The sequence below is a fragment of the Syngnathus acus genome, chromosome 16, assembly GCF_901709675.1.
Source record: "Syngnathus acus chromosome 16, fSynAcu1.2, whole genome shotgun sequence".
NCBI classification, from domain to species: Eukaryota; Metazoa; Chordata; class Actinopteri; order Syngnathiformes; family Syngnathidae; genus Syngnathus; species Syngnathus acus.
Genome location: NC_051101.1, coordinates 10,582,668 through 10,609,149, shown reverse-complemented (window position 1 = coordinate 10,609,149; position 26,482 = coordinate 10,582,668). Strand labels below are relative to the sequence as shown.

The window sequence follows — 26,482 nt, the reverse complement described above, 5'->3', positions numbered from 1 at the left end:
TTTACGAAAAAGGTGCGATAAGCGCAAAAATATATGGTGGAAGAATAGTCGTATTATGTTCTTCTAACCGTACTTTACTACAAATTACTTCCAGAAAAAAAAGTAAGCCTATTAAGCTGCAACATTTTACGATGAAAAAAAATGCTATCCTAATCTCCAACATCTTATCTTAAGCAGGAACACATTCATTCTGTTAATATTGTAAGATTATGATTTGAGTCTTGTAATTCCATAACTACACCGCACATGTAGTATTTTCCACGTGACCCTAACGCCCCCCCCCCCCCACCTTTTTTTGTTGTTGCTCTGCACACTTCATTTATTTGAAACCCTCTTATAGGGTTTCGCCAGTCACGTGACCACCCCTTCCCCCTACACATGCAGACACACAAAGAAGGGGGGAATAATATCACATGGATTTTGGGTATAGTATATATTTATTTCATATCCACAAATCTGTAAAGGCCATCCGAGATCACGTGTCCTCACAAGGAATGTGCAGTATTCATCATTGCACAGTGTGCACCCTGTTCTGGTCCGATAATAATTCACCTCCATACTGCCAGAAAGTGTCCTTTTTTTTACCATTGTCGTCTGCAGTGGAGAGAATGTAGCTACTATCGCTAAGTGTGAGAGGAAGGGGGGGGGGAAAGGTGCAGGAAGGATGTGAGGGCTGTTTATTGCACGGCTCTAAACAAAGAAGCCTGCATGTGATCAATCTTTCTCGCTCGATGCCGTGACAGCTCCCTGCCCCAAGAACACATTTAAAGCATCTAACATTTCCTTACATCAGGTTGTGACCACTAGAAACATCAAGAGGAGCGAGCTGCGCACACGGGTATATAAAAATGTTTCTTTTATTAATTATTATTATTATTATTATTTAGATGGGATAGGCTATTGTAAATTTGTTTTTTGTGTAACAAGGACTACAACATGGAAAATGAGGAATGTTTTTTTTTTTTTAACGAACCAAGCTTTATATTGTTTACGGAGGTGAGTGGGTGTCGGCATTTCCATTCACTTTTTTTTAGAAATACATTCCCAGCAGCCACGTGCACAGCCTGGTCTAAAACGATCTCTATTAGACTAAAGTGCTGCTTTAAATGCATGTTCCTCGAGTATACTGAATTATATATCGGATGCACTCTAATTTGTGGATGAAAATTACGCCCGTTATTTCATACATTGATCAAATTGTGATGACGGGCTATACGTACTCAGATATGAATTAAAATGTATTAATCCGACTAATGGATGATTTAATATGATTTCAAGTGAATATCCAGTATTCCCGAACGGGAAAAATGGTTTTACTCGACTTATTGTACTTGAGACTAAATATAGGAATTAATTTTTTTTATTTTCATGACATTTATGTGGGTTTGTTGTCGGAGCTGTCACACGTTTCCAGTCTCTTCCCTACAAAAATATTAATGTGTGTTTTCTTAAAAAATAAACAATTGCACCAAAAAAACTGCAGGGTGTCCCATTCGTCCTTTAGAGCTTTTTACTGGATTATTTACAGACTTGTTTGCGAAGTGTGACATTGTGAGGCGTTATTGAGGTTACTAACGATACGAAAATGTGCTTTTGCAGCTTTAGCAGCATAATTCAAAGCATATTGGGCCTGAGAGGGAAAATAAAATAAAACAGGGGACCATTCAAGCTGGAAAACAGATTTTGAGTGGTACTGCGCGTGCGTGCGTGCGCGTGCGTGTGTGTGTGTGTCAGACAGTTTAGACTTGATTTGATCTCACTCAATGTTTTTTAAACACATGGCTCTTAAATTAACGATGACAAGACTGCAAACTACAAACATGCATGGTGGCATAAGGAGTTTTCACACAATTGTTTGAATCTAATGAATCTACCATATTGATGAACATAACAAAAGTATTTTAATTAAAAATGTATGCTAGGGAGAATTTATGATTATGTGTTGCTAAGCAATAACGTTGGAAGTGATCCCAGTACTCATACAAGTGTATAAATAAGTTAAACCGTTCTGGTAAAACAACTTAGATAAACATTGATGTAGCATGCAGTGGATCAAGAGCTGTTTCCATAAACTTATAAAACAATTATGTTACTCACCATTTACGTTGATGCCATTTGAGAATGCAGGATTGCCTGGGAGGCAAGTCTCATCACGAACACAGTTGCTGAGTCATTCTTCATCATGGGGTCAACATCATATGTCTGTAGCTACATTGTGTTGAGCGGCCTAAGGGTGCCATTTTCCTGCTAAATTAATGATTTAATTTAAGTTGTACTTTACCCATTAAAAAAAAATAGACTTAAGGACTAAATACAATACTTAAAAGTTCAATAAAACGGCACTATACTTTAAAAAAAAAAGTACTTGTATTGTATTGAATTAAAAAAATAAAAGTTTAAACAGGCATACGTATATTTGAATGCATATTTCAAATATTTTATTATTAATATAATTTATTGAATTCTGTGATACCTTTGCATGCCACAAGTCATACCATACTTTGAAAATCTCTGTACTAATTTGATATTCACTTTAAACTTTCACACTGGGGCATTTGTTGGAGGTAGGTGGGGAGGGGTGAGGGGATTTGGATCCCTCCCAGAAGTTAGTGGGCACTTCATTGGCTCATGTAGCAAGTTTAACGACGCAACCACATTGGCGGTACTAAAAGGTGATGGGCAACACATTGCATGTTCAAACCATGTGTTGGACAGACAAGCACTCTCACATGCCTTGTTCGCCTGCGACAATGGAATGCAGTATTTATCTCCATTGATTTAAATGAAGATTTTGAAGCAAATACATAGCTGCATTAGATAAGAACCTAAATAAACATTGGAAGAAAATACCATATATGTCCAAGGAGTGAGCACAATCTCCACTGTGGGTTTGATCAGAGAAGATGACAAGGGCTGTACAGTAGATAAATGGACTCCCACGTGTTCCAGACTTGACTCCCACTTGCAGGATCTCTCGAGACTGCTGTCAAAATGCTCTGATGAATTAGTCAGCAAGGTCATCGAAGCGACATCTTGGTAAATTCTGAGCTGTATTTTTCCCTGCAGAGCTCCTACGATAAAGTGTTCAACCGGAGATACTTACCAAATATCTAAATGATGATTTATTGTTAATCCTCATCACACCAAGTGGGGGATGTACGTGGCCAACACGTCCTTTAATTTGTCCAAAAGCGGCTATCTGAGGAATAAGTTAGCACACTGCTGCTCTAAAATATTTTAACGCAGAAAGCTTTCGATTCCACAATGTCCGTGAACGCATCATCCCGCAGGAAAACGTAACCACTCCCAGTGAGCCGCTGCCGCCACCTGCTGGCCGTTTCTGCGCAGGGACTCAGCACGACCCCAAAATATCCGCACAACGCTTTTGTACTCAAAGCAAAATACATCACCATTCCCCAACTGACGTCATATATTTTACGCACATGTAGATTGTACATGATGATGAATTTGTGAGAGGTGTGTGTGTGTTTGTGTGTGCTATCTCTGCGGCAACAAACCAAAAAAGGGGCGAGGGTCGGTGAAAGGACGGGACTGAATTGCCAATGTCTAATTGTTATAAGATGGCTGTAAAGTAATTAGAAGGATCTTCTGATCCTCCAGGGTGTATGTGTGTATGTGTGTGTGTGTGTGTGTGTGTGTGTGTGTGTGTGTGTGTGTGTGTGTGTGTGTGTGTGTGTGTGTCGTCGGCCAAATCTTCCAGCTATTTTCCATATTCGTCTGAGGCTCATTGGAAATGTGTCCTTTACTACTGTCACACAGTCTCGACATGCTTTGCTCCTTTCACACCTTATAAACAGTCCACAATGCAATTGCAGCCATTGCGCTTTATGGCGGAGGGCACATCACCGCCGCGGGGCGTTTAAAAGCCCAGACAACAAACACACTGTGATCAAACCAAAATTAAATTTTACACATTAGATTTGTAACGAATGAATTTCACATGATCCAAATTTTGTATCGCTTCAATTTCTTTCTCCATCAGAATTGAAAACAACGTGAGCATGTTTTTTTTATGGCTATTGCTTTTCCTATTTGTTATTATTATGATGGTTATTAAAATAAGTATGATCTGACTTTTGTGCCATTAAATTCGGTGGTAAATAAATTAAAAAATCCCCTATTTGTTTTTTGATTCCTTTTAATACATTATTTTTCAGTTCAGTCACGTAATTATTTATAGAAATAATTAAAATACGTCTTTGGGCGAACAGAACAATACATTGTAAGAGCGGTCAGTTTTGGTTGACTATTGTACATTTTCTAAAAATGCATTACATTAAGCATAATAATAAAAATAATAGAAAATAATTACATTTTCCTACATACTGTTAAAAAAATGACCTACGACGATTCATTTCGAATGTGCATTTTGCTTTCACAATAAGAGGACACCTAAAGAGCATCTAAAAAATAATAATTAATGTAAACATTGCAAATAGGTAGCTGAAAAACATTCAGGTAGTCGAGGATTTTTTTTTTTTCATGCATTTAAAAAAAACACAACAAATCGTCTAGTTCACTTTACCAAACACACATGAGATAGACGAAATAAACATCCAACATTATTTAACAACACAAAACTATAGACAACAACGTGTGTAACAGTTTAGAATAATAAGGACCCCCCCAAGGACCCCCCCCCCCCCCTTCTCACAGCTCGAATCAGTATTAGGCTATATTATGGCACTTAACTGTCTCTTCGTCGGTCTTTGTTGTCTTTCTTCATCTTCATCCTGCGGTTCTGGAACCAGATTTTCACTTGTCTCTCGGTCAGATTGAGCAATCTGGCCACCTCGTATCTGCGATCCCGCGGAAGGTACATGTTGTACAGAAACTCTTTCTCTAGTTCCAGGATTTGGTGCTTTGTGTAGGGGCAGCGCTTCTTTCTGGTGGGCTTCGCGTGGAGCCAGTTGGACGACGGGTTATCTGTGTGCACAGGAAATCGAGCTGATATTTGCGCATGTTGATTTTCAGCATTATTTCAAACGCACTGCTTGGGTTTATTTTTTTTAATTGCTCTTCACGGAAAAGCAAATGAATAATTAAAAAACTGATCAACAAAAAGAAAATATTTAATTTAGGCAGCCATTTTACGACTAGGCCATTTCCATATATTTTTTTGTCTTAACTGGAAAATGTGGAATGAAATGAGCTCTCCCTGTGAAAAGTGGAATATATGGGGAAAAAAAATCGACTAATAATATACGATAAAAAAAATAAACTGTCCTCAAAAATGATGTGATGTACAAATTAATAATACACTAAAACTACAAAGATGGTTGAGTTTCTATTGTACCCCTCAAACTGCTGGGTCATAAAAAGAATTGGTCAAAAAAACTTGGGTCACTTTGATCCAACATAGTTTGTTTAGAAAATAACACGTTTTGGAGTTATTTTATTTTAAAAGAAAAAAAAAACTTTGCTTCTACAAAACAACCAGGTCAGTTCATGTTTTGACCAAAATGGGTTATTTGACGCAGCAGTTTGACCACACCACTGGGGTTAAAGGTGATGTATGATTATATATGGCGTCATTGCACTTTAGCAATAATATTGAAGAACAATTTTGATATCTTTGAACCATTAGAATGGGTCCTGGAATAATATCCAACAGGAAAAAGAAACTAATTTAGTTATACATATATGTATTCACAATAAAACACAAACGGTTCCTTTTTTTAAAGCCACCGAATGATGTGTCCTGTTTGAGAATCACCAATGTTATTGGGCCCAAGACAGGATTGATTCGGACCCTGTCTGGCCCCCAGCCGACGTTTGGGAACCATTGTACAATAAGAACGAGAAATGCACTGCAAGTGATTTTATTTGTGCAAACGCTGCATTGTGTCTGGGCTCGTTTGTGGGTTGCATGGGAATTCAAATCCGTTTTAACATTTGGGAGCAATGTCCATTTTGGAGTTTGTACAAAAGATACATTTTCATTTTTTCCACATTCTGTCATTCGGAATGGGGTGTGATGTGTTTGGGGGTGCTGAATTTAGTAGGAAATCTCAAGTCTCAAGTAATCTACGTGATGTATAGCAAATCCGAATTAAAGTCATAAAAAGGGGGTTTTAGAACTGTGCCACGCGGAAGGCAAAATGACATAGTATTGCGCATGTTCGCCCAAATTGCAGCAAATCAGAGGCCTCAGTCGAGCACACTGAAGTGGAGGCACAATAAGAAGACAAAAAGAAAGCTTGTCTTACTGGCGTCTATCTCCCTCCGGTCCCCGACTGAGGGGCTTTCCACGAGCGGCTTGGACGTGGACGTGCTCTCGCAGGGAACCTCCGCCAGGGCCGCGGCGCTGTCCGCGTCAGACAAAAGAGGGGTGTGCGTCTCCAAAGTTGTGCACTCGCCACTCCCAATGAGGGGCTCGGGTTTGATCTCGTAATGCATGGCGGCCGTCGACGCTAGTCCGGTCAGGCACAAAGGTGCGGACACGGGCTCCAGGGCCCAGGAGCGCGCAAACATGCCATCGGCGTCCCCGCTGCCGCTGTAGTGGTGATGGATGTAAGTCGGGGCGGCCGTATTGGGCGGGTGCGCCGCGATGGGACCCCAAGACGTGCCAAAAATAGATGATTTCTGCAAAGGGCACGCTTCCTGTCCGCCATATTCGGCGAGCATCGCCTGCTCCACCCCTGCAGCTGATGGGAACCGCGCCGGCACATCCTCCTGCAGCTCAGGGACGACGCCGGCGTCCGCGTAGTAGCTCAGCGTCGACATGGCAACGGCGATAAGGAAAAACAAACGGATGCAAAAAAAGGGGAACAACGCAAATCCTGCTATAATCCTGCAAAGTGGCGCAAGCGGCGTGTCATTGCGTGATATTGCGCCTCGTCGTGCACCAGCCTGGCCGCCCAATGCAAGTTGAACGCGGTGAACATTGTCCACGCAAGGATAGGGCGCCCCGAACACGTGACCGTGGGACAGAACAATAAATAATAAATCAGCCTGCTGCTGCTGCTGTTGCTGCTGTGCTGCTGCTGCTGCTCAACTCAATAGCCAGCCTTTTCACCACCATATTTTAATAGCAAATTCCCTCGCCTTTATTGGGCCTGCTCGCGCTGGTAGCATTCACTTTTATAAGCAATAAACGTTATGATTTTTGTCAAGAGATCTTTATTTATTAATGGAGCAAGCTCGTTGGTGTGCTTGTAATGTTTTAAGCTTCCTAGCGAGACGTTCTTGCAAATAAATAGGAGTTCATTAACATCTAATAGGGTTATTAATTGGCCTCGGTTAAACACTCACAGACATTTAAAGGTTATGTGCAAGTTAGTTTGCCACAGGAAGCTTCAATGAAAATAGGAACTAAAACAAAAAAAATACTTGGACGTGGCTGCATGTTTTTGAATGCAACTGTTTTAAGAATAATCGATACACAATCAAAACGAAAGATTATACACCAGATCACAAACAACCCATTATCTGACCCTCTTATCTAATTTGGGTTAATAAAAATAGACTTAAACCTCCTGGGTCGGTCCAATTTCTAACCCAAGTGTATTTTTGACGAATAAATACAATACAATAAAAATAAATGAAATAAAACGGATTTTTGATGTGTTGTTTCGTGTTATTGTTTATTGCTATTGCTTAAAATACAGTAAAAGATAAACCAATATAATAAATATATTTTTACAAAAATGCCGCGTATACGGATGAAATAGTATTTAATTAATACATTTTGATTAGCGCGCATTGCGCTTCTGAACGAGCTCTTACAAAATAGCCAATGTTACAATTCTATTAAAACAAGCTCGCGCGTGTTTTAAAAAAAAATTAAAGGCTCGTTTGGATTTACGAGAGCAAAACACGTCCATGCAGGCTCCAGGGCTACTTTCCAAGATACCCAGGCTTGTTGCTCTCTTTGGACCCATCCAAAAAAAAAAAAAGAAGCGCGCATGCACATGCAGGAAAGTAGGGCGAGGTTATTTGGGTGCCATAACGGCCCCTTTTATCACGGGCAATTGGGGTTGTTTTTCTTAAGGTTACAACGTGGCTGTCTAAGCTAAATATCCCCCCCAATAAAGCCGGGCCTTTGTGTCTTTTCTGAGGCGCAAAGCAGACGCATCCGGCATTTCCTCCGGCGAGGCAACTGGCAGACTGCAATGATCATAACCGAGGACTTGTCTGCGCTCTCTTCCTCAGCCTGAAACCTTCTTCTTAGCAAATAAGATCCATTTAATTGGCTTTCTCTTAAAGTGCAAGCGTGAATGAAAAGAAAGAAATAAAAAATAGCTGGCTAAATGGACGTTACTCACTGTGACCAAACCCACCGAGAGGTCTAATTAATACCGCGGATTGCTTTTACGCACAACAATAAAACATAATGTGGCGCTCGTGGGAGTAATGCGTTTTATTTGCTTGCTGCCAAATTATTGATAAGTACAATAGCTAATGAATAGAAAGTCACTTTTCACAATATGCGACGAGTTTTTACTGAGGTAATCAAGGCAGTTTCCTGTTGTGGGACGCAAGTCACATATAGCCCAACAACATGAGACTACCTAAACCACTCCACAGTTCCGCTCTCCTCTTCTGCTGCTATCGAAAAAGATGGACTTCAACATTTCGTGTCCTTGGGAAGATGCACTTCACATTGGCTCAGTGGACATGAGATGCATTTTCAACATTGTGTTACCACAACACAAGCAATGGGAATCAAAATACATTGGGATTAAAAAATGGATTTGGTGTATTTTAACATTGTGCCAATAGGAGTTATTAATTGTGTCGTCGGGAATTAAAAGGCATGTCATTGGGAGTACATGCCATCATTGCGCGGGGAATTACAATAAAAATGGATTTTAACATTCTGTCATGGAAAGTTATCATTACATATGCCTTTTAACATGACGTCATTGGGAGTCAAACAGATGGATTGTAACATTGTGACATATAAGGAAGTACATTGAACAAAATGCATTTCAACATTTTCTTATTGGGAGATGATAAATGACTTTTAATAAATGACTTAATTGGTTTAAGTTGGCATTTTGTTTTTTACATTGTGCCCGTAGGAATTCCCATAAAAGATGGGTTTGAACATTTTGCCATTAAGTTGGATTTGAACTGACTCGTTGGGAATTAAAATGCGTTTCACTGTTGTCATTGGGAATAACGCAATTGCATTGTGTCATCAATAATTACAATAAAAGAGAGATTTTAACATTTTGTGATTGAAAGTATCATAACATACGCCTTGGAACGTTGAATCATTAAAATGCATTTCTACATTGTGTCATCAGAAATGACCATAAATGGAGCATTTCGTCACCCATATTACCATAACATACAATTTAGCATGCATGGAGTCAATTGGGATAAAAATGTGTCATTGAGTGTTAAGGGTTTGCATTGTGCCACCATAAAAGCATGTGATATTGGTCATTTCCATAACATGCATTTTAACATGGAGTCATTCGGAATTTAAATGCATTTTAACACTGTGCCAAGATAGATGAGTCAATATTGTGTCATTTTCTAATTAAAATGAATTTAACATTGTATTATTTGGACTCAAAATGCATTTGAACATTCAGCCATGAAGGATTTTAAGATGGCGTCACGTGCTGTTACCATGCGTTTTACATTGGGTATTAAAATACATGTAACATTAAACCCTCATTAGGAATTTTAAAAGTTTTTTTTTAACAGTTTGTCATTCGGAAATAGAAGGTGCACATATGTTTACATACCCTGGCAAATTTTCAAGATCCGTATACCATTTTTCAAAGTAAATATGAATCAGGCGAAACATATTTATTTTATTTTTAATAGGAATCAAGTTTAACTGTAATTGGTGGCAGAAAAACACAATCATTAACTAAAACATACCTAGAAAGAAAATAAAGATATAGTCCCTGTTCCTAGTTATATTTTTCCTTTAAAAAAATATTATTTCACAAATTCTGCCAGGGTATGAAAACTAATGAGCACAGATGGAGTTTAACATTGTGTAATTTTAACACTTTGTCATTGGCAACAGTGACAATAATTGGGAGTAACAATGACAAAAGATGCATCTGTAACAATAATAATAATTACGCGACAACGTTATGTCATAAGAAATTGAAATTCATTTTGAAATTGTGCCATTACAAAGATGGATTTTAAGTTTTTATCAACGGGAATTTGTCAATGCAAAATTTCCCAAAATAATATAATCAGCCCGAAAACGGGCATTTCTATTAGTCAATGAAATAAAGAGCTAACAATTGTAAAGATTGTTTTTTTTTATTATTAATAATAATATTAGATATTGACCAGCAAAAGTGTGCAAATACTCATCAATTTCTTACTGTAACAGCGAGTGGGTATAATTTTACATGCACATATGCTTCCACTTTACATTATGTACATACATTGCGTTCACATTCTGAACATTTCAAATACCACGATTACAAACGTCATTTATATAAATACACATCCACGACGATTAAAAGCGGAAATCATAACATTCAATAAGTTAGCCTATTATAGAGGGTCCCGTTTCTTCTCACAGTCGGCTGAGATGGAGAGTCCGCTAAGTCTCATGTGAAAGCGAAGTTTCCAGACAGCTCCCGGATCCTGTTCTCACGGCTCATTTTTTTCAGTTTCATCCTCCTGTTCTGGAACCAGATTTTCACTTGCCTGTCGGTGAGGTGCACGCTGCGGCTGATCTCCAGGCGCCGCTCCCTGGTCAGGTACATGTTGAACAAGAACTCCTTCTCCAGCTCCAGAGTTTGATGTTTGGTGTATGGACAGCGCTTTTTTCTGCCGCTCTTGGCGGTCAGCCAGTTCGCTGGACTCTCTATTTTGCCAGCATCTGTGAAATTTACACGCACGATGAAGCAACAGGTGTGGACGAGCATGACAAAAAAAATATAGGTCATTTTAGAATAGAAAGACGCATGCATGACGTTATTTCCTGGTCTGATTATTGTGTATTCCATACGCGCACAAAAAAAATCTATATTTTGCACGCCCTCTAATGATAGCTGTTTCATTTTCATCTGTCTACATGGATCCAAATGATGCCACATCATATGCCCCCCCCCCCCCCCCCCCCCACGGTATCAAATCTCTGATACGCATACGCCCATGCATGCAAACGCTTCTTTTATTAAGACATAAAACACAAATGGATGCCACAAGATGAATGTGATACAAGAGGACTTTGTGTCTGTTTATCTGTGTTGCAAAAAATGTGGCTAGGTTTTAATTCTGTTGCAGCACAAATTCCCATTAAACTTGATGCACATGCTTAATATTCACAGTGGCTTGTATTTTTACACCTGCATTATTTACTCAATCGTTGTAGCATGACCACAAGCTTGCAAATGAATATTCAATTCATAAATAATTCAGATAAAGCATGTACTGCACCTTTCAAGGGTTTTTCTTCACACTCCACACCACAAGCATCTGCAGGCTCCGGGGACGACGGCGATCCATCGGATGACAGCCGGCTGTCTTGGTCTCGAGCTGGGGCGCAGGGCTCGGACGCGGGCGCCTCCTCGTGGCTCTCCCGCTTCCCGGAGGAAGCGGCCACAGCGGGTGGAGCCGGCTGCGCGGGCGCACGGGGAGGTCGCTGCGGTGGGAAATTATTCACGCTCGGTTGGGCTTGGTGGTAAAGCTTGGAGGGGGCGTAGGTCTGCGATAAGCGGAAGTAGCCGGGGACCGGCACGGTGCTGCTGCCTGTGGGTGGACACGACGCTCCGGAGAAGGAGATGTCCTCCACCGTGGCTCCTTTGGGGCATTTGTCAGATTCGTAGAGGCAATAGGCGCTCTCCTCCTTTATGGCGGCGGAGAAGGAGCACTGCTGGCTCAGATGTTGCCCACCAGGCTGCTCGACTCTGCAGGAGCGAGACGCCTCCAGCCACGTCTCCATACCAGGAGCATAGGGCGCGGATGGCGGAATACCGCTCGGTGCGCTCCCCTCAGTGCGCTTCGCGATCCCGGGGAAGCAAGAGGAGCCAGCGGGGAGTCCGTACGAGTATTCCGGGGGCAAATACACGCCGTTGCTGTGATAATACGAGCCGGCATCGCCCCTTACGTTGATTAGCGAGTCCACAAAAAACGGGTTGGCAGCCTGGTTGTTGGGGCATGTCATGGCTGTGCTAAGGTGAAGATCGCCCAATCTGCCCGACATTTCTTGTGCAAAACATTGCTGAATAATTAGTGATACTCACGCTTCTCACTGTAGCCCGCAGCCAATTAAAAGAGCAGGCAGCTTACAGACTCCTCCCAGTCCGAGCAGCCTGCTCCAGTGTCGTATATTTTGGTTTAGGTTAAGTCAGGAAAAGTGCAAAAAAAAAAAGTGTGTGGAGGAGGAGGGGGGGGGGGGGGAGGGGGGGGCACATGCGTAAATGGGATTATGGGTAAAATATTATTTCAATGAGAGGATGTTGAACCCTGAGTATGTTCTCGGAGCATGCAAAGGGAAATTTAGCAAGTGAGGCAGTTGAAAGCTGCAAGCAGTCTTGTGCGATGTATTACTTTATGACTGCTTTTACAGCATTGTAAAGAAAAGGAGCAGTAAAGGTGCATCACGGTGCATGATACCTCTAAAAGGTCCTCAAAGTCTTCCACAGGGACTCTTGACCCCTTTTTCTGTGGCGCGCTCATCATTTTTGACGCTTTCACTGCTACATTTGGCCTCGCCGATTCAACATGTGCTTTTATTAGTGGAGGAAAATTAATCGGACAATTTCACTGCTTTGTGAACACTCTTTAATGACGCACATTTGTTCCGTTGATGATTAAGAAAGCCAATGACAACCAAAATTCGTTGAAAATACATAACACATCTTTATTCATATGCGGCATATTTTGTTGACGTTAAAACGAATTTGATTAAATATTAATCCATCCATGTTGAATATTAAACGTGTCCATGCAATTTTACTTTAACGTTATATTATGTTTCATATATATTTCGTTTAAAATCTGGCGTGTCCACGTTACTCTTTACAAACCTCTTAAACAAAATCAAGAAATTATTACGAAAGATACTTCTGAAAAGGTTTTACTAGTAACATTTGTTTTTTTTGGGTGATTTTTCAATCTCCTTAATTTTTTTGAAATAACTATTGTGTGTTATATACAATCGTAATTCATACTTTATTTTTTTTAAATAGGAGTTTGCGGTAAATTATGGATTAAAACCGTGCGTACTAAATAAGAAAAAAAATCCACCTAAAGAAACTAAATGTGAGTTGTGTTAGTTTCAGTTTTTAAAAACTGGGTCAATTATTTCGACTATGTGTTGATTTTGTTTTACTATGGTGTATTGAATGTTACGAAATAGAATACATTGTATTCTATTTCGTAACATTATAGTTTACATAGTTTGGGGGGGTAATAAAATTGAAAAATGGGAAGAAACGTGCCTAGTTAAAAAAAATACATATAAAATTAGACGAAACGAACGTCTTATTTTGTTTCATTATTGCGCTATTTTGAAACTTGTAGCCAAGCATTTAAAAAAAACGTGTTTTGATTTATTTTGGTAGAAATCCAACAAATTCCGCCAAAGTGAGCAAAAGTAAGAACACAAATGTAATTAAACCAAATTTGCGCCTTGGCGCACTTGCATATGTTTATATTCTTATTCCTTTTTTAATCGGGAGTTGTTAAAGTGATGGATGATGACCTTTTGATGTTATCTCTTACATTTTCTTCTTTCCAGTCATTACAAGTCTGTTAAATTTGTCTTGAGTTGCCAGACAAATAAATGCCAACAGACAGATATTAATAATGATATCACTTACAAGTAACATGAAAATCAACAATACAAACCCAAAGCAGGACTTTTTTTTGTGTGTCTGAGGTTATAAGTGAAAAATTGGATGTTTTTAACGATGCCATAATTTTTGCACAATCTCGAGCCACAATCTGATACAATTAACCCGATAATATTTTATTGCATGATAACATTGTCGACCAACTTGAGTGCCTCCATTGTGTTTTTCAAGATAATCCAAGTGAACAGTCAGGGAGAAACACACACATCGTTATCATATCATGCTTACCTGAAGGATTGAACCCCTGAACCAGCGTCTTTAATCGGAAAGAATCAAACGGCATTGACATTGATCGGTGGAGCGCCCTCCTGTGGACAAAAGCAGCAAGGCCTTCAACTGCGCCACAACACTCAAACTGGGGGGGGGGAAAACAATCCAGAATATTCCTGCAACAGACTGGCGTGCCGATGCTGCACCAAGGAGAGCCGCAGCCTTCAATGGTGCAGCACCTCTTGTTTTGCTAGCCTCCTTATAGTCGCAGTTAATAACCTTGGTTCTCAGACGCTTTATTGCACTCCACTCCAAATGCTCCAGACGAGTCCGCCTTTTTTATGGCCAAGTTACTGGAGCAACTGGGAGGATGTGCAGCAATCAAAGCGGAATTCCTGGGAGTCTCACAGGATGTACGGTATAAGGAAGCCATATTATCTAATGGCAGGTCATTCAAGCTCTTTTTAGAAGCTCGGTTCAGGGGGGAAAGACGAATTTTGGGGTAAACAAATGTCTATATTTACTATTTCTACTACACGCTGCTGGCGAAATAAACCCTTAGATGCATAGTATTTTGGTAAATTGGAGAAATTAGAGCATACAATTTTTTGAAAGTTTAGATGGAAACTTCCAAAATGACAGAAACAGACTTTCTATTTATCACTAAAATGTGGGGGATTTTTTTTCTTCCGTCTCCTAACAGGCATGTAGGGTTAGAAATGAGCCGGCAGGAAACGACCCGGCTCTTTGTAATGGATATCAAATTAAAAGCTGCAGCAGATCCTGTTACTGAGGCTCTGGAGAAGACAGGTTTTGCGTACGAACAATACGTGCCACAATATAAAACAAAAATAAAGGGTTTAGTTTCACGACAGGGATTTTGAGGGGGATTTTTTTTTATATTACTGGTTTACAATTCGGATCATGGAAGCGCTGAAGGACATGTTAAATATGATTGAATATGTCACAGAAACACATAAACAGCACCAAAAAAAATCACCTCCAGCCATTGCACAATATGCAATATATATATTTGCACAATATAATATTAAAAGTACGAATAAAACGATTCCAGTCTGTGCGTGCGAGCGTGTAAATGTGAGCATACAAATTGGGGGATGAACATAAGAGCATTTTTTGTCACAACAACAACAAAACAAATAATAATAATTATAATAATTATAATAATAGAGAAAGGGACGTTTAATGACACATCATTTGGACTTTTGAAGAGTTCCCAATGGCGTGCAGGTGTTTGACATATATATAGTCCATGTTTTATAGCAGGGGGTTGCTGGTGTAGTACTGTAAACGGTCCCTGTTGAGTTTCTTCTCCTTCATCCTCCTGTTCTGAAACCAGATTTTCACCTGTCGGTCAGTCAAGTTGAGCATCCGGGAAAGCTGCAGCCGCTTCTCCTTGTTGATGTAAACGCTGAAGAAAAACTCCCGCTCCAGCTCTCTGATTTGATATTTGGAGTATGGACATCTCTTCTTGCGCGTCTTCTGGACACCTAATCGTAATCATAAAGATCATATTAATTTGATATTTATAAGTGGGTCAAGATGGGAGGATTACGCACAATGAGCTAAGGGTTCAAGTGCTTCCCTCCTCTCAAGGCCTTTGCGCTTAAACACTGATATGAGGTATTAAAAATCATTTTTAAACAATCATGTAAGTCAAGAGGACTTTTGGAAGGCAGCAGTATCAAGTGCAGTTTTTATAGTCCGCTTCGGATTTCACTGGGCTGCACGTAAAGTGTTGCATACGGGCTCCGTTGGTTTGGCCAGCTGCATATTAAATGCCTGGAAACTCAGTAAATTTGTACACATATTGCTCATTAAATTATAAACAGCTCTTAAAGGCAGAGCCTTGAAAGTTGGATGAAACGCTTCGCTGGCGTTTCATATTGTTGATACGGAGAGCGGAAGGGGGTCAAGTTTAAAACTGAATTCGTAGCTAATTAAAAGCTACGTGAGATTCAGAAGGATAATTTGAAAGAAAAGTGAGAGTAATGTAAAGATCGGAGTTTATTTGCCTGTAAAATAGAGATTTAAATTGTTTATTTGTGTGTAAAATAGACTGAAAACTATATCACGGTGGTCGCTAGTTTTTATATTGCAGATATTACGAAGCGTTTGCAGTTTATGTTCATTAATATCGAAAAATACCTAAACTGTGCAGTGCGCTCATGTTTTCAACATGGAAAAAAACGCTCATAGTAAAGGTTATGTTTAAAGTAGAATTTATGCGTATTTTTCGAATTGTAGTATATTTGATTAACCGTGAATAAAAATTGAAAACGTATTCCATGGATATTTGCGGTTAAAATGAACATTTCAGTTATTGTTCAAAGTGCGAAAAGAATCAAAAATGCTTTTGAAATAGTTGATCATGAAAAACCACAAAAAGGTTGCGGAAGTGCGGATTATTGACTGAGTCAATGTTTGTTGTTGGATATTGAAACGTCCGATTGTTAAAAGTGTATATTGCAGCAAACAGTTCATAATAAAAAGAAGTCAAATGCGAAATCTGTGCAGGATCCAAAAAAGGGAATAGCCTATCTTGACTTTAAACCCCTCACGGCCAATTTCAAGCCCAAGCACGTGATCTTGTCGTTTATAATATACTTTTTTGTCAGGCTAAATCTTGTGGCCCTCCATAAACCTTCCGAACCATAAACCTTAAAAAGAGCTTATAAAGCGTCTTTTATAAGAGCGAGCAGAGAGTGACACCATGGTCCATACTCACCGCCTCCTTTTCCGCTCCTATCCTCGCCGAGGCCGGGAGACGACTTGGGGCTGCAGCTTTCCGCCGTGTCCGAACCTGGAGCTTGAGGAGCCGGCGCAGGACTCGACTTGACCGCGCCTAGCCTGTCCTGCCCCGGTGTGGCTCCGTGCTCCTGGCCGCCGTAAGTCGAGTCGAAGAACTGATCGAAAGCCTGCGGCAGGACGCCGTTCCTTGCCGCGGCGCCGCCGTGGAAGCCTCCAGGCGCAACGGTGGAACCCGAGGACGAAACGCCTTTCCCCGGCAGGTCTCCGCCGCGGGGGGTCGGGCTGGTCCAACTGTCGTCCGCGTAGCAGTGCGCAAGACTCCCCCTGCCGTGGTGCCATTTGGCCGCGCCGTCTACCGCATAGTCTCTGAACGCCACATCTCTCACGGACGGAACCTGAGGAAGAGCCGATGACTGGTAGGAGTAAGCCACCGGGCAGGAGGGCTGACCCTGGGCCAGATAGTGCGGCAGAGCCGTGAAGTCCGCTCCGGGGACGTAGTAAGTGCAGCTGGGTAGATACATATTGGAAGCATCCAAATCCATATTCGACCGTCCTCCTCAGCACGGGGTCATCCTGCTGACTGAGTGAGCTGCAGTGACTTTAGTGAGGCGCACTGAGCCCTGCACGTCGTGAGCTGACGTGCGTGAGTGAGATCCATGTCGATCCCGAGCCATGTGACCACTGGCACTACATGACACACGCCTCAATGGGCCCGCAGGAGCTTGTGAGTCAATGGCTCCCCGCTATAAAGTCAACCTTTGGCTGCAGAGCCAGGGGAAAAATACACGTGGAGGAGGGGGAAAATTGCATCTCTTCAACGCATGCTATTTTCAAAGTACTTTTCTCCAAGTCAAACCTTGTTTGAGGTTCTACCAAACAAGAAGAGGCTTTATAGTCCGTGCATGTCAGGTGAATGTGTCTCATCAAAGTTAATGACTTTTTCAGCTTTACAATAATATTTTTAAAGTATCATTTTTAACGGTATTTGAACAAACAATGACCAATTGCTATTTTTTTGTCCAGGTCCAGTTAACCGGCCTGTTCTTGTTTGTTAATTTTTTCCCCCAAATTTTCCGAAAACGTTATACAAATGCAATCAGGCTAACATTATGCTAACTGCTAAAACCGATTTTAACATTGTGTTAAGTTTGTCCGTCAATGCAAAGGCGCATGTGCAAATGTTATGTTTATGTAAATATGCATCCACGTGACACTGCAATGAATGCGACAACTGATCGTGACGTCACGATCAGTTGTCGCAAACATTGACGTTTTCATTCACAAAATGTAACCTGCATGAGTTGAAATCGTTTGCAAGGCCGAGTTGGTGAATTATGTTCATAAGAAACAATTAGGCAAAAAAAAAAAAAAAACATTACACAAAAATCCTGTTGTGTCTGGAGGGCAAACATTCCTCTGCGAATTTGTATGGCTGCATTATGTAAATAAATACTTTTGTATATTAAGGGTAAATAAATGGTTGTAAATTGACCCTTATTAGTTTATCACGTCGTTAACATTTACATTGATGTGCTATTTGCCAAATAATGAGCTCAGGGAAAATAACTAAGACGTGGCAGTACCCTTTCCTGCCACACAGTGAGTCTCCACCACAATTTATGGTTTCGAAACCTCCTGCATGCCATCAGTTATAAACAATTTATAGTGTCACAGAGGCTTTTGCGAGAGTGGTTCCCAAAGTTCTCTGATATCTGTGTCTTATTTAAAAGGTTTTTAGGCTAGAAACCAACGCTGAGGGATCATATTTTATTTGTTCCATGACACTATACCGCAAATAATATAAATGTTGGTTAAATTGTGTACAGGTATCTTGTAGATTTGCACAGAAATGTACAGGGATTATCCTGTCACTTTGCAATCAAATTATTTGTTATTACAAAGCATATAAACGTCGGATAATTTTTTTTTTTTACAAGTTCTAAAAATTGTCAAAAGGACAATTGAAAAACAGGTGCACTACTGAACTCCCCCCCCTTAAAAAAATTTCAAGTGGGTTTGTACTGTAATGCGAGACCCTATGCCAAAAATAAATCAAGGCAGAAATGTCAAAAAGGGCTGCGATGATGATAGAAATTTGTTTTCATTGCCCATTACAGTCTTAGTTGCCCTCAGAGTCATTTAAAACCATTTTGTACATCCATAATTCCCTCTGCAATATTGTTTTTCATTTTTAGCATCATATTGATGGATTGCTTGATTTGAAATCAGTTGTCAGTTTAAATTCATAAAATAGTTGCAAACTATTGTACAAGTAATATAATCATGTATATCGCAAAAGTCACAATTAAAAAAAGTACTTTTTGTATGTTTCTTCTTGAAATGCATCATCGAAAAAGTAGAAAAGTGTGCTAGCCACGCAAATCATTTCCAGACTTTCTTCTTTCCAGACTACATAAGATGATGTAGTGGGCCGGATCTGGGCACCGGGCCTCGAGTTTGACACCTCGGGGATAGCTGGAGAACAAAAATGAAGTGTTTGATGGAAACAAAAACGTTATTAAGTAGAGAGATGACGTTCCGAAACTGCTGACATCCCCTATAGTGGGTGTGCACACTTATGCAATATTACCACTGTTGTTTATTTGACTTCCCATCCTGATTTTTCTTTTCCAATTAGGTTCCACATGTAGTTGACACTATTGGTGGACAAAGTTTTGAAATTATGTATCTTCAAACAGGGGTGTGTCGACTTTTCATATCCAGGCAACCCCCAAAGGATGCACACACCTCAGTGATCACACTTTTCAAAGTATATAAATACACGTTATTTTCCCCCTTCCACTTTGCCAAAGTCTCGATGCTGACCCGGTTTGAAAAACTGCAAACCTAAATGGCATGTGGTGTTTTTCCACACCGACAGTCCAACCCCACCCACACTCAAAGCATTTTCTGCCTCTGGCTTCACTGATGAAATAGTAAAGATGAGGTTACCATGGCAACGCGGGAAAAACAGAAGTATACATGTCGCGTTACAATTCCAAACTCTTAAATTTTATGTTAGTACGCTACAGTTTTAACTATTTCAAAGCTGTTTTGATGAGTTTGTTTTAAATATGATGTGGTATGCTTTGGATCAAGCCAAGTTGATTGTTGACTTTCAAGATGCTAAATGATACTCACTGCACTATTTAAAATATTTTTTATTTGACATTCATGCATGAATAATATAAAGACTTTTCTTGTCTTTTTTTTAGATGTTTCAGTACAATGCTTTGAAGCTTTTAAAATTATAATCAATGATTTTTATTATTTTTACGATACAACTGCTGTGCTCATTAATTCCATTAAGTTTGCATGTAAATACATCTCTATGACTACATTTGTCAGTAAGTGTAATTTATTTTCATAAGTGGCCACATGTGTCACATATATCACACAGCGAGCTCTGGCGCAGACATTTTTTTAAATGTTCTGTACAGGCTGATTTACTGCTCACACACCAAGTTTCTTTCTTTCCTTCATTGAAAATGAAAACACATTTTGGTCATTCTTCTATGATTCTCATTCATCTGTAAAAAAAGTCAACGCTTCCAGAGTGGCAAGCTGGTGGCGTGTTTGGCCCACCGAAAGAGGTTTTCAAATAAATATTTTGGGTTAACCAGACACTCATAATGTGTGTTATTGCATTAATCCCAGAGAGGCGCTTTCACTGGGAGGGAAGTCATAATAAAAACATGTCTGGCGTGAAGTAAAAGCCACACTTCCCTCCAAGCCTGCACTTAAGATGATGACCAAAAGCAACAAGTAAACAATTATACTTGCTGTGCTGACTTTTGAGTTATGTAACAGATTTGTTTTCGCAGATGGAAAGAAGCCCATGACAATGAAAAAATAATAATTTGAGAATTGATGATTTTGTGAGGTTCAGTTTGTTGTCCTTCCAGTAAATGGAGGATGTGAAAATAAGAAAGCTAAAATTATCAAATTATATTAATTATTTCATTATAATTAATTATAATAAATTATAGCCAAAATTTGCCTATGTTGAATTGCAGTTATTCATGAAGGAAATTGCATCAAATATATTCTTAATTTTTTTCAAGTGTGTGATTACATTTGTATTCGAATGCTATCTTGTTAGAGAATATTTTTATGGTGAATATGAGGTTTGTGGCCTTTCTTCTGTTCTACATTTATTAAAACAAATACGCCTCCTTTTTTTTTTTAATATGAGTGCAAGATCATCTTAAGGTTAAGATTGTTTTTGCACACAGTAGTTATGAAAAGCAGAGATTTATTGTTGTCGAAAGTTCAAGTTGCCAAGTTTGCTAAAGCACAAGTTATGGAAGCATTTGTACATGAGCACATCCATGGATAATGCAGTTTGGAAAATGGATGTATGGGTAACATACACCTCATGCTTTTTTTTTTTACAGACAATTTAGCATCTTTACCGTTAGAGGGCGCAATGACACCAAATTAGAGACTGAATGAGGTCTGCAAGCTTCATGGAACCAAATCGAAACAATGCCTGAGCCATTGAGAAAGCAAAATGTCATGGAAATCATAGGTAATGAGAAAATTCATTCAATCAATACAAGATAGTTCATATATTTGATTTGTAGAATTATGTGTTTTATCCGTGAATAACTGGGTTGCAATGTCAAGGTCCATCTTGGTTTGTTTCGTACAATACGTTTTCAGTCAGTTAAATGTCGTTCTTTAAGATTTAAATACATTCAATAAGAAAAAAAAATCTAAAAACTTACCTTGTTCGAAGCCGTCGTATGCTTGGCCCATTAAGGAAAACGAACACTAATAAAAACAAATGATAATGAACTTTCAAAGTAAGTAATAATCGCCAACATTACATTTCCACCAAAATTCCAATATTTTTTGACTCGATTATCACCTTAATTTTCAATTTTGTATTTGCTATTATTATTGAGAACCTTTATATAAGGCTTGATTCTACTTTTGATGATATATGACGTTTAACAACAAATGCAGAAGTCTACCCATAATAGCAGACGCTGTAACGACAGACTTTGTCCACTAGATGGATACAAACTCTACATAGCCTCAACAGCTACAAGTCAATTAATGACAATTAATTGTTTTCTTTTGTTCAGATAAAATATGTAGGTCTTACCTTAAAACTTTTTTCGACTTTTTTCGGCGGCAACTTCCGCCTTCGTCAGACTTCCTGACTTCGTCACACTTCCGCTGTCGTCACACTTCTGCTTTCGTCATACTTCCTGACGAAGGCGGAAGTTGCCGCCGAAAATGTCTAAAAAAGTTTTAAGGTAAAACCTTTATATTTTGTCTGAACAAAAGAAAAAAAAAAGGCTATTAGTACTGAAGACAATGAACACAATCCAACAATTAATGACAAGTTGAACGACTCTAACGTCAGTGAGCAATATCCCAATATTAATTTAAAAGAGGACGAGAATCACACATGCGCTTTTAAAGCAACTTTATTGACATTTTCATTTGGCTGTGTCCCCAAAATATTTACAAATTTAAATACGTCCACACGATATTATTCTTTCTGGATATTTTTTCATTTAAAATCACAATTGACAGACAAGAGAAATACACAGTGACAACCACGTCAGACACGTTATATGTCAAACGACTGAAAAAGTCCAATTTTTATTTAATGGTATAAATCTGAAAAAATAAAAGGGATGATATCTATGAGGTATTAAAACGAGGTGACAATAGGTGCGACATGAAGGACTTGAATCACCCGTTCGGTAATTGTAAACATCAAATGCAACCACTTTATTGGGAACTGTAATAAGTTTATTTGATTGGTGCGTCATTTCTTCATTTCGGCTGGAAAAAGTTGATTTATATGGAGCATTTTTGTGATAAACCCAAAAAGACATGTCGCTGCTTCATAAATTAACACCGATAATTTTACAAAACTCCACATGCTTGTGTTTGTAATTGGAGTTTTTTTGTAAAAAATTAATGAAGACGAATATGCGTGGGAAGCAGTAATGAGAGCGGAAAAGAATCACACACACTTGTCGCGAACAGTTCCGACTTTCTGTCAACGCGCTGCGTGGACTGCTTCCAATTAAAACGCGAGGAAAGGAGCAAGAAAGGTGAAAGGAGGCACTCTGGCGACAAAAGTGAAGGTAATAAATTATAGGAGAGTTTATTTGTGATCAAGGCACGTTTGTGTCCATTCCTGCCCCCCAAAAAAACAAAATCGACGAGAACCTAGCAGGAGCTCTTGAATTTATTGACGATTTTCTTCTCCTTTACGCGCCGGTTTTGAAACCAGATGGTCACTTGTCTTTCTGTCAGGTTGGTGTGCGCAGATATTCTCCTGCGCTTGTCCTTGGTGATGAATTTATTGGTGGCGTATTCCCTTTCCAGTTCTTTGAGCTGCACCTTGGTGTATGGGACGCGCTTCTTCCTGCCACGGCGCACTTGGCTGTCCCCGCTACCGCCACATGTGTTGTCTGCTGCATGTTTGGAGGAGATGCAACGTGTCACTTTCAACTCTTTACGCACACTCAATGTAGGAAAATGGAATAAAAACACATGTCGTGCTTTCAATATTTGTCTGCATGCATAACGCTTTGAACCAGATGAATCGTGTGCGAGTGAAGAGAAAAACACGTTTAACTGATCTTAACTGTTGTTGTGTGAATAAATAAATAGAATAATAGTGAGTAAAAAAGAACAAAACGGCTATAAAAAAATAATGTGCTACAGTAACGTACTGAAAAAAATGTAATAAATATTTGCTTGTTTACTGCATTCATTCAAGTATGTCATATTATTGTGGGGGAAATACGTGAAATTTGATGCATGTTTTTAATATATATATTATTATAAACTTTCCATTATAAATTATATATATACACATTTTCTGAACCTTTTCCTATATATTTCAAAGTTAAAAACGACAGATGCCATTCCGGGGGAAGGAATTGTGCTATTTAAGCATTTGAAATCATAGGAACAAATATTTCAATAATAGAATATTTTGTTTTGTTGTTATACTGACGGGTGACTTTTCATATATGTAAAACACGACATTTAATTACATGCATTTCATGTGGAGGTGCATGGGCGTTATCCTCTTAAACTCAGTTGGGAGAAAAATAACAATATTTCTTTACGTGTCGTCCATTGCACATTGGAAAATGTATTTTATTTGGACAGGGTAAATTGTCTAAAGACTAGACTGGAAAATATAAGACAAAAGCTCTCATTTATCAATTTCTGCGCATCAACATGGAAAACTGTATTGTATACGTAATCCTCACATTAGCCTGGTGGTCCTCTAGCTGGAAAGAAGAGAAAAAAAAACTTCTACTGTATTTTGTATTTTTCAATTACTTTCCAAGCGTAACACACATTACAAACAAGAAAATCCGAAAAAATGAATATGCATGCACATCCTTGTATTCTTGTACTTAATGCAAGGAGACATGACAAAAATCTGCATATTTCTTACCATAACATTCAATATTATTATGCTATAACAAGAAAACATTGAAGTGTTACTAAAACTGTAAATATGAAAGAATTCACCTTGCAAGGATGACTTCCAGAGAGAATTAGCCTGGGGCTGCTCTTTGGCGCAGTACACTTGTCCACTCCAGCCGTTGGTGGTGATGGACCACGGCTGGTAGGGATCCATGGGCAGGAGGGGGTCATGCCTGGGCTCGGGGGGCGCACTCAGTGTAGGGACCACTGGCACGTCCAAGTAGCTCGCCTGGTAGGGAGTCGGGGAGTAGCCCTGGTAGAAGGCGAACTCCTTGGCCCGGCTGGAGAACTCCTCGGCGGGCACCGATGAGTCCACGTACTTGTCCCCGTACGAGGAGGGCTGCGCGCAGGCCTTGGAGCTGCCGTGGGACACCGGCCTGCACGGATAGTAGCCTCCCCCGCCAAAGTATCCGTACGGAAGGGAGGCGTTAGGTGAGCTCTGCGTGGCCGAACAAGGGCTGCACTGCTTGGCCGTTTCCCCGACGCCAGACGCGGGCAGGTCGCCGTTGGCGTAGGCGGCGCTGCTCGGAGCCAGCGAGGCGGGATGCGCCAGCAGATTCCTGCACTGGTTGGGCGCAAAGTTCCCCCCGGGGAACGGCGCGTCCTGCATGTTCTTGGCGCGCTCGTCCGCGCTGCTGTCGTAGACGAACATGAGCGGTTCGGCCCAATGCGAGTGCAGCAGCAATGACGCGGTCATAGCATGTCCCGACACGTGCACGCATGCGGCTCTTTTTCCTCGAACCCCCCTCGAACGAATGCACCCAGACAAGGGACTCTTTGGCAGGGGAACCATACCCTACACGGAACCATCGCGAGGTTATTGGCCCCGGACAGACACGTGATATGCAAAGGAGATGAGCAAGGTCTGCACAGGAGATAATAAGGCACATCAGGCCACACAAACAACACACCCTTTGTGTTTTGGGGGCTTTTAAAATGCGATTAGAGGTCTGCTATGTTAGACTTAACAAAATCAAAACTAATTTCTGCATAGTGATGCACAATTGCGCATGCTAAGGCTTCAAAGCATTCTTTAAACACTTAATGAGTCCAAGGTGCAGCGTCTTGCCCCTGTTAAAAAATCCCCAAGCAGCTTTTACGCAGACGTCTATCTAATAATTAAATATTAATCATCGTCTTCTCACGTGAATAAAATGTCAAGGCCCATTCAATAGAAATAATAATGATAATAAAATGAGATGATTGCGGCATTTGCTTGCAGTAGTCCAAAGACGGGCATGCAGGACGCGGCTGGAGTCCAAGGTCAAGTTGAAAGACAAAAGAACCGCAAACACAATGGAAGAGCATACATAGCAAAGGGAAGCTTTACACAAAAACACAAAACCGCCTGTCAATCAACAATTGCTTCCCCTAAAAAAAAGTCAAATAAAAAGAAACTGAATTAGAATTAGCTTTGTAAAGCTCAATACAATATTCAAAAAAGTGTCAGTGTAATATTTCAGAGTAGAATTTCACTATGTATTAAATTTTACATTAATTGCAACTTTTAGTGTTTTAGGAAGTGATATTTTTTGTACTAAATCTGAGGCCTTTTCATATATTTTTAATAGAATTTTCCCACCTTTTGGAGGCCGTAAATTTTTATGGGCAGAGTTCATGGCGTATACGTGCAAGTGTACTTTTTTTTGCGGAGGGGATAGGCTATTTAATTTCTCTTAAAGGGTTAACTTAAAATGTGTGAACATTTATGAAAAAAAAAACCTTTTATGCGCACTCACGCGCACAAACTATCCATTGTTATTTTCAAGTGTTTGCATTTTTAAAATATATGGAAAATTAAAGGATACACTTTACGTTCTTGATACGTAAATTGCTGACTCCCTTTATTCAAAAATTATTAATAAATAATATTCATCCATATGGCTACACTGATCATTGAATGATTCTCAAATAAAGGAAACAAATATCAATAAAAAAAAAACTTTATTTCTAGAAATCGTTCCAAGGAAGTCACAATGTCCCACCAGTGCTAAGCTATTTTTAAATCAGAATTCTGCTGACTAAATATTCTGTACCATTTAAGTTGTGAATGTGAAAGTTGATAATGTAATAAATAAAAAAGATGGCCTAGAATATTTACACAGAACATCACTTAAGTAACTTAAGTGATTTAAAGTTATTGTGGAGTCTTTTGTTCACTTATAACAAATAACACATTTGGACTTGAATTGTCCTATAATGAAAAC

At 39.7% G+C, this 26,482-nt stretch overlaps 4 protein-coding genes across 4 annotated transcripts; all 4 read right to left on the bottom strand.

The window, feature by feature from the left end:
• Nucleotides 1-4,141: 4,141 nt before the first annotated feature.
• On the bottom strand, nt 4,142-6,970 carry hoxa9b (homeobox A9b). The gene is made up of 2 exons (XM_037274654.1): nt 6,231-6,970; nt 4,142-4,947 (listed from the first exon to the last, which is right to left on the bottom strand). Exons 1-2 carry the CDS (start codon nt 6,745-6,747, stop codon nt 4,709-4,711), a joined length of 756 nt encoding a protein of 251 aa, XP_037130549.1. The 5' UTR covers nt 6,748-6,970; the 3' UTR covers nt 4,142-4,708.
• Nucleotides 6,971-10,249: 3,279 nt separating this feature from the next.
• Nucleotides 10,250-21,984, bottom strand: hoxa10b (homeobox A10b). The gene is made up of 4 exons (XM_037274547.1): nt 21,910-21,984; nt 21,527-21,572; nt 11,395-14,122; nt 10,250-10,834 (listed from the first exon to the last, which is right to left on the bottom strand). The coding sequence occupies exons 3-4, from the start codon at nt 12,158-12,160 to the stop codon at nt 10,560-10,562; spliced, it is 1,041 nt and encodes a 346-aa protein (XP_037130442.1). The 5' UTR covers nt 12,161-14,122; nt 21,527-21,572; nt 21,910-21,984; the 3' UTR covers nt 10,250-10,559.
• hoxa11b (homeobox A11b) lies at nt 13,910-19,081 on the bottom strand. The gene is made up of 2 exons (XM_037274585.1): nt 16,774-19,081; nt 13,910-15,535 (listed from the first exon to the last, which is right to left on the bottom strand). Exons 1-2 carry the CDS (start codon nt 17,336-17,338, stop codon nt 15,303-15,305), a joined length of 798 nt encoding a protein of 265 aa, XP_037130480.1. The 5' UTR covers nt 17,339-19,081; the 3' UTR covers nt 13,910-15,302.
• A 237-nt stretch (nt 21,985-22,221) lies between the features above and the next one.
• hoxa13b (homeobox A13b) lies at nt 22,222-25,022 on the bottom strand. Its single transcript, XM_037274562.1, has 2 exons — nt 24,321-25,022; nt 22,222-23,242 (listed from the first exon to the last, which is right to left on the bottom strand). The coding sequence occupies exons 1-2, from the start codon at nt 24,970-24,972 to the stop codon at nt 22,995-22,997; spliced, it is 900 nt and encodes a 299-aa protein (XP_037130457.1). The 5' UTR covers nt 24,973-25,022; the 3' UTR covers nt 22,222-22,994.
• Nucleotides 25,023-26,482: the final 1,460 nt, after the last annotated feature.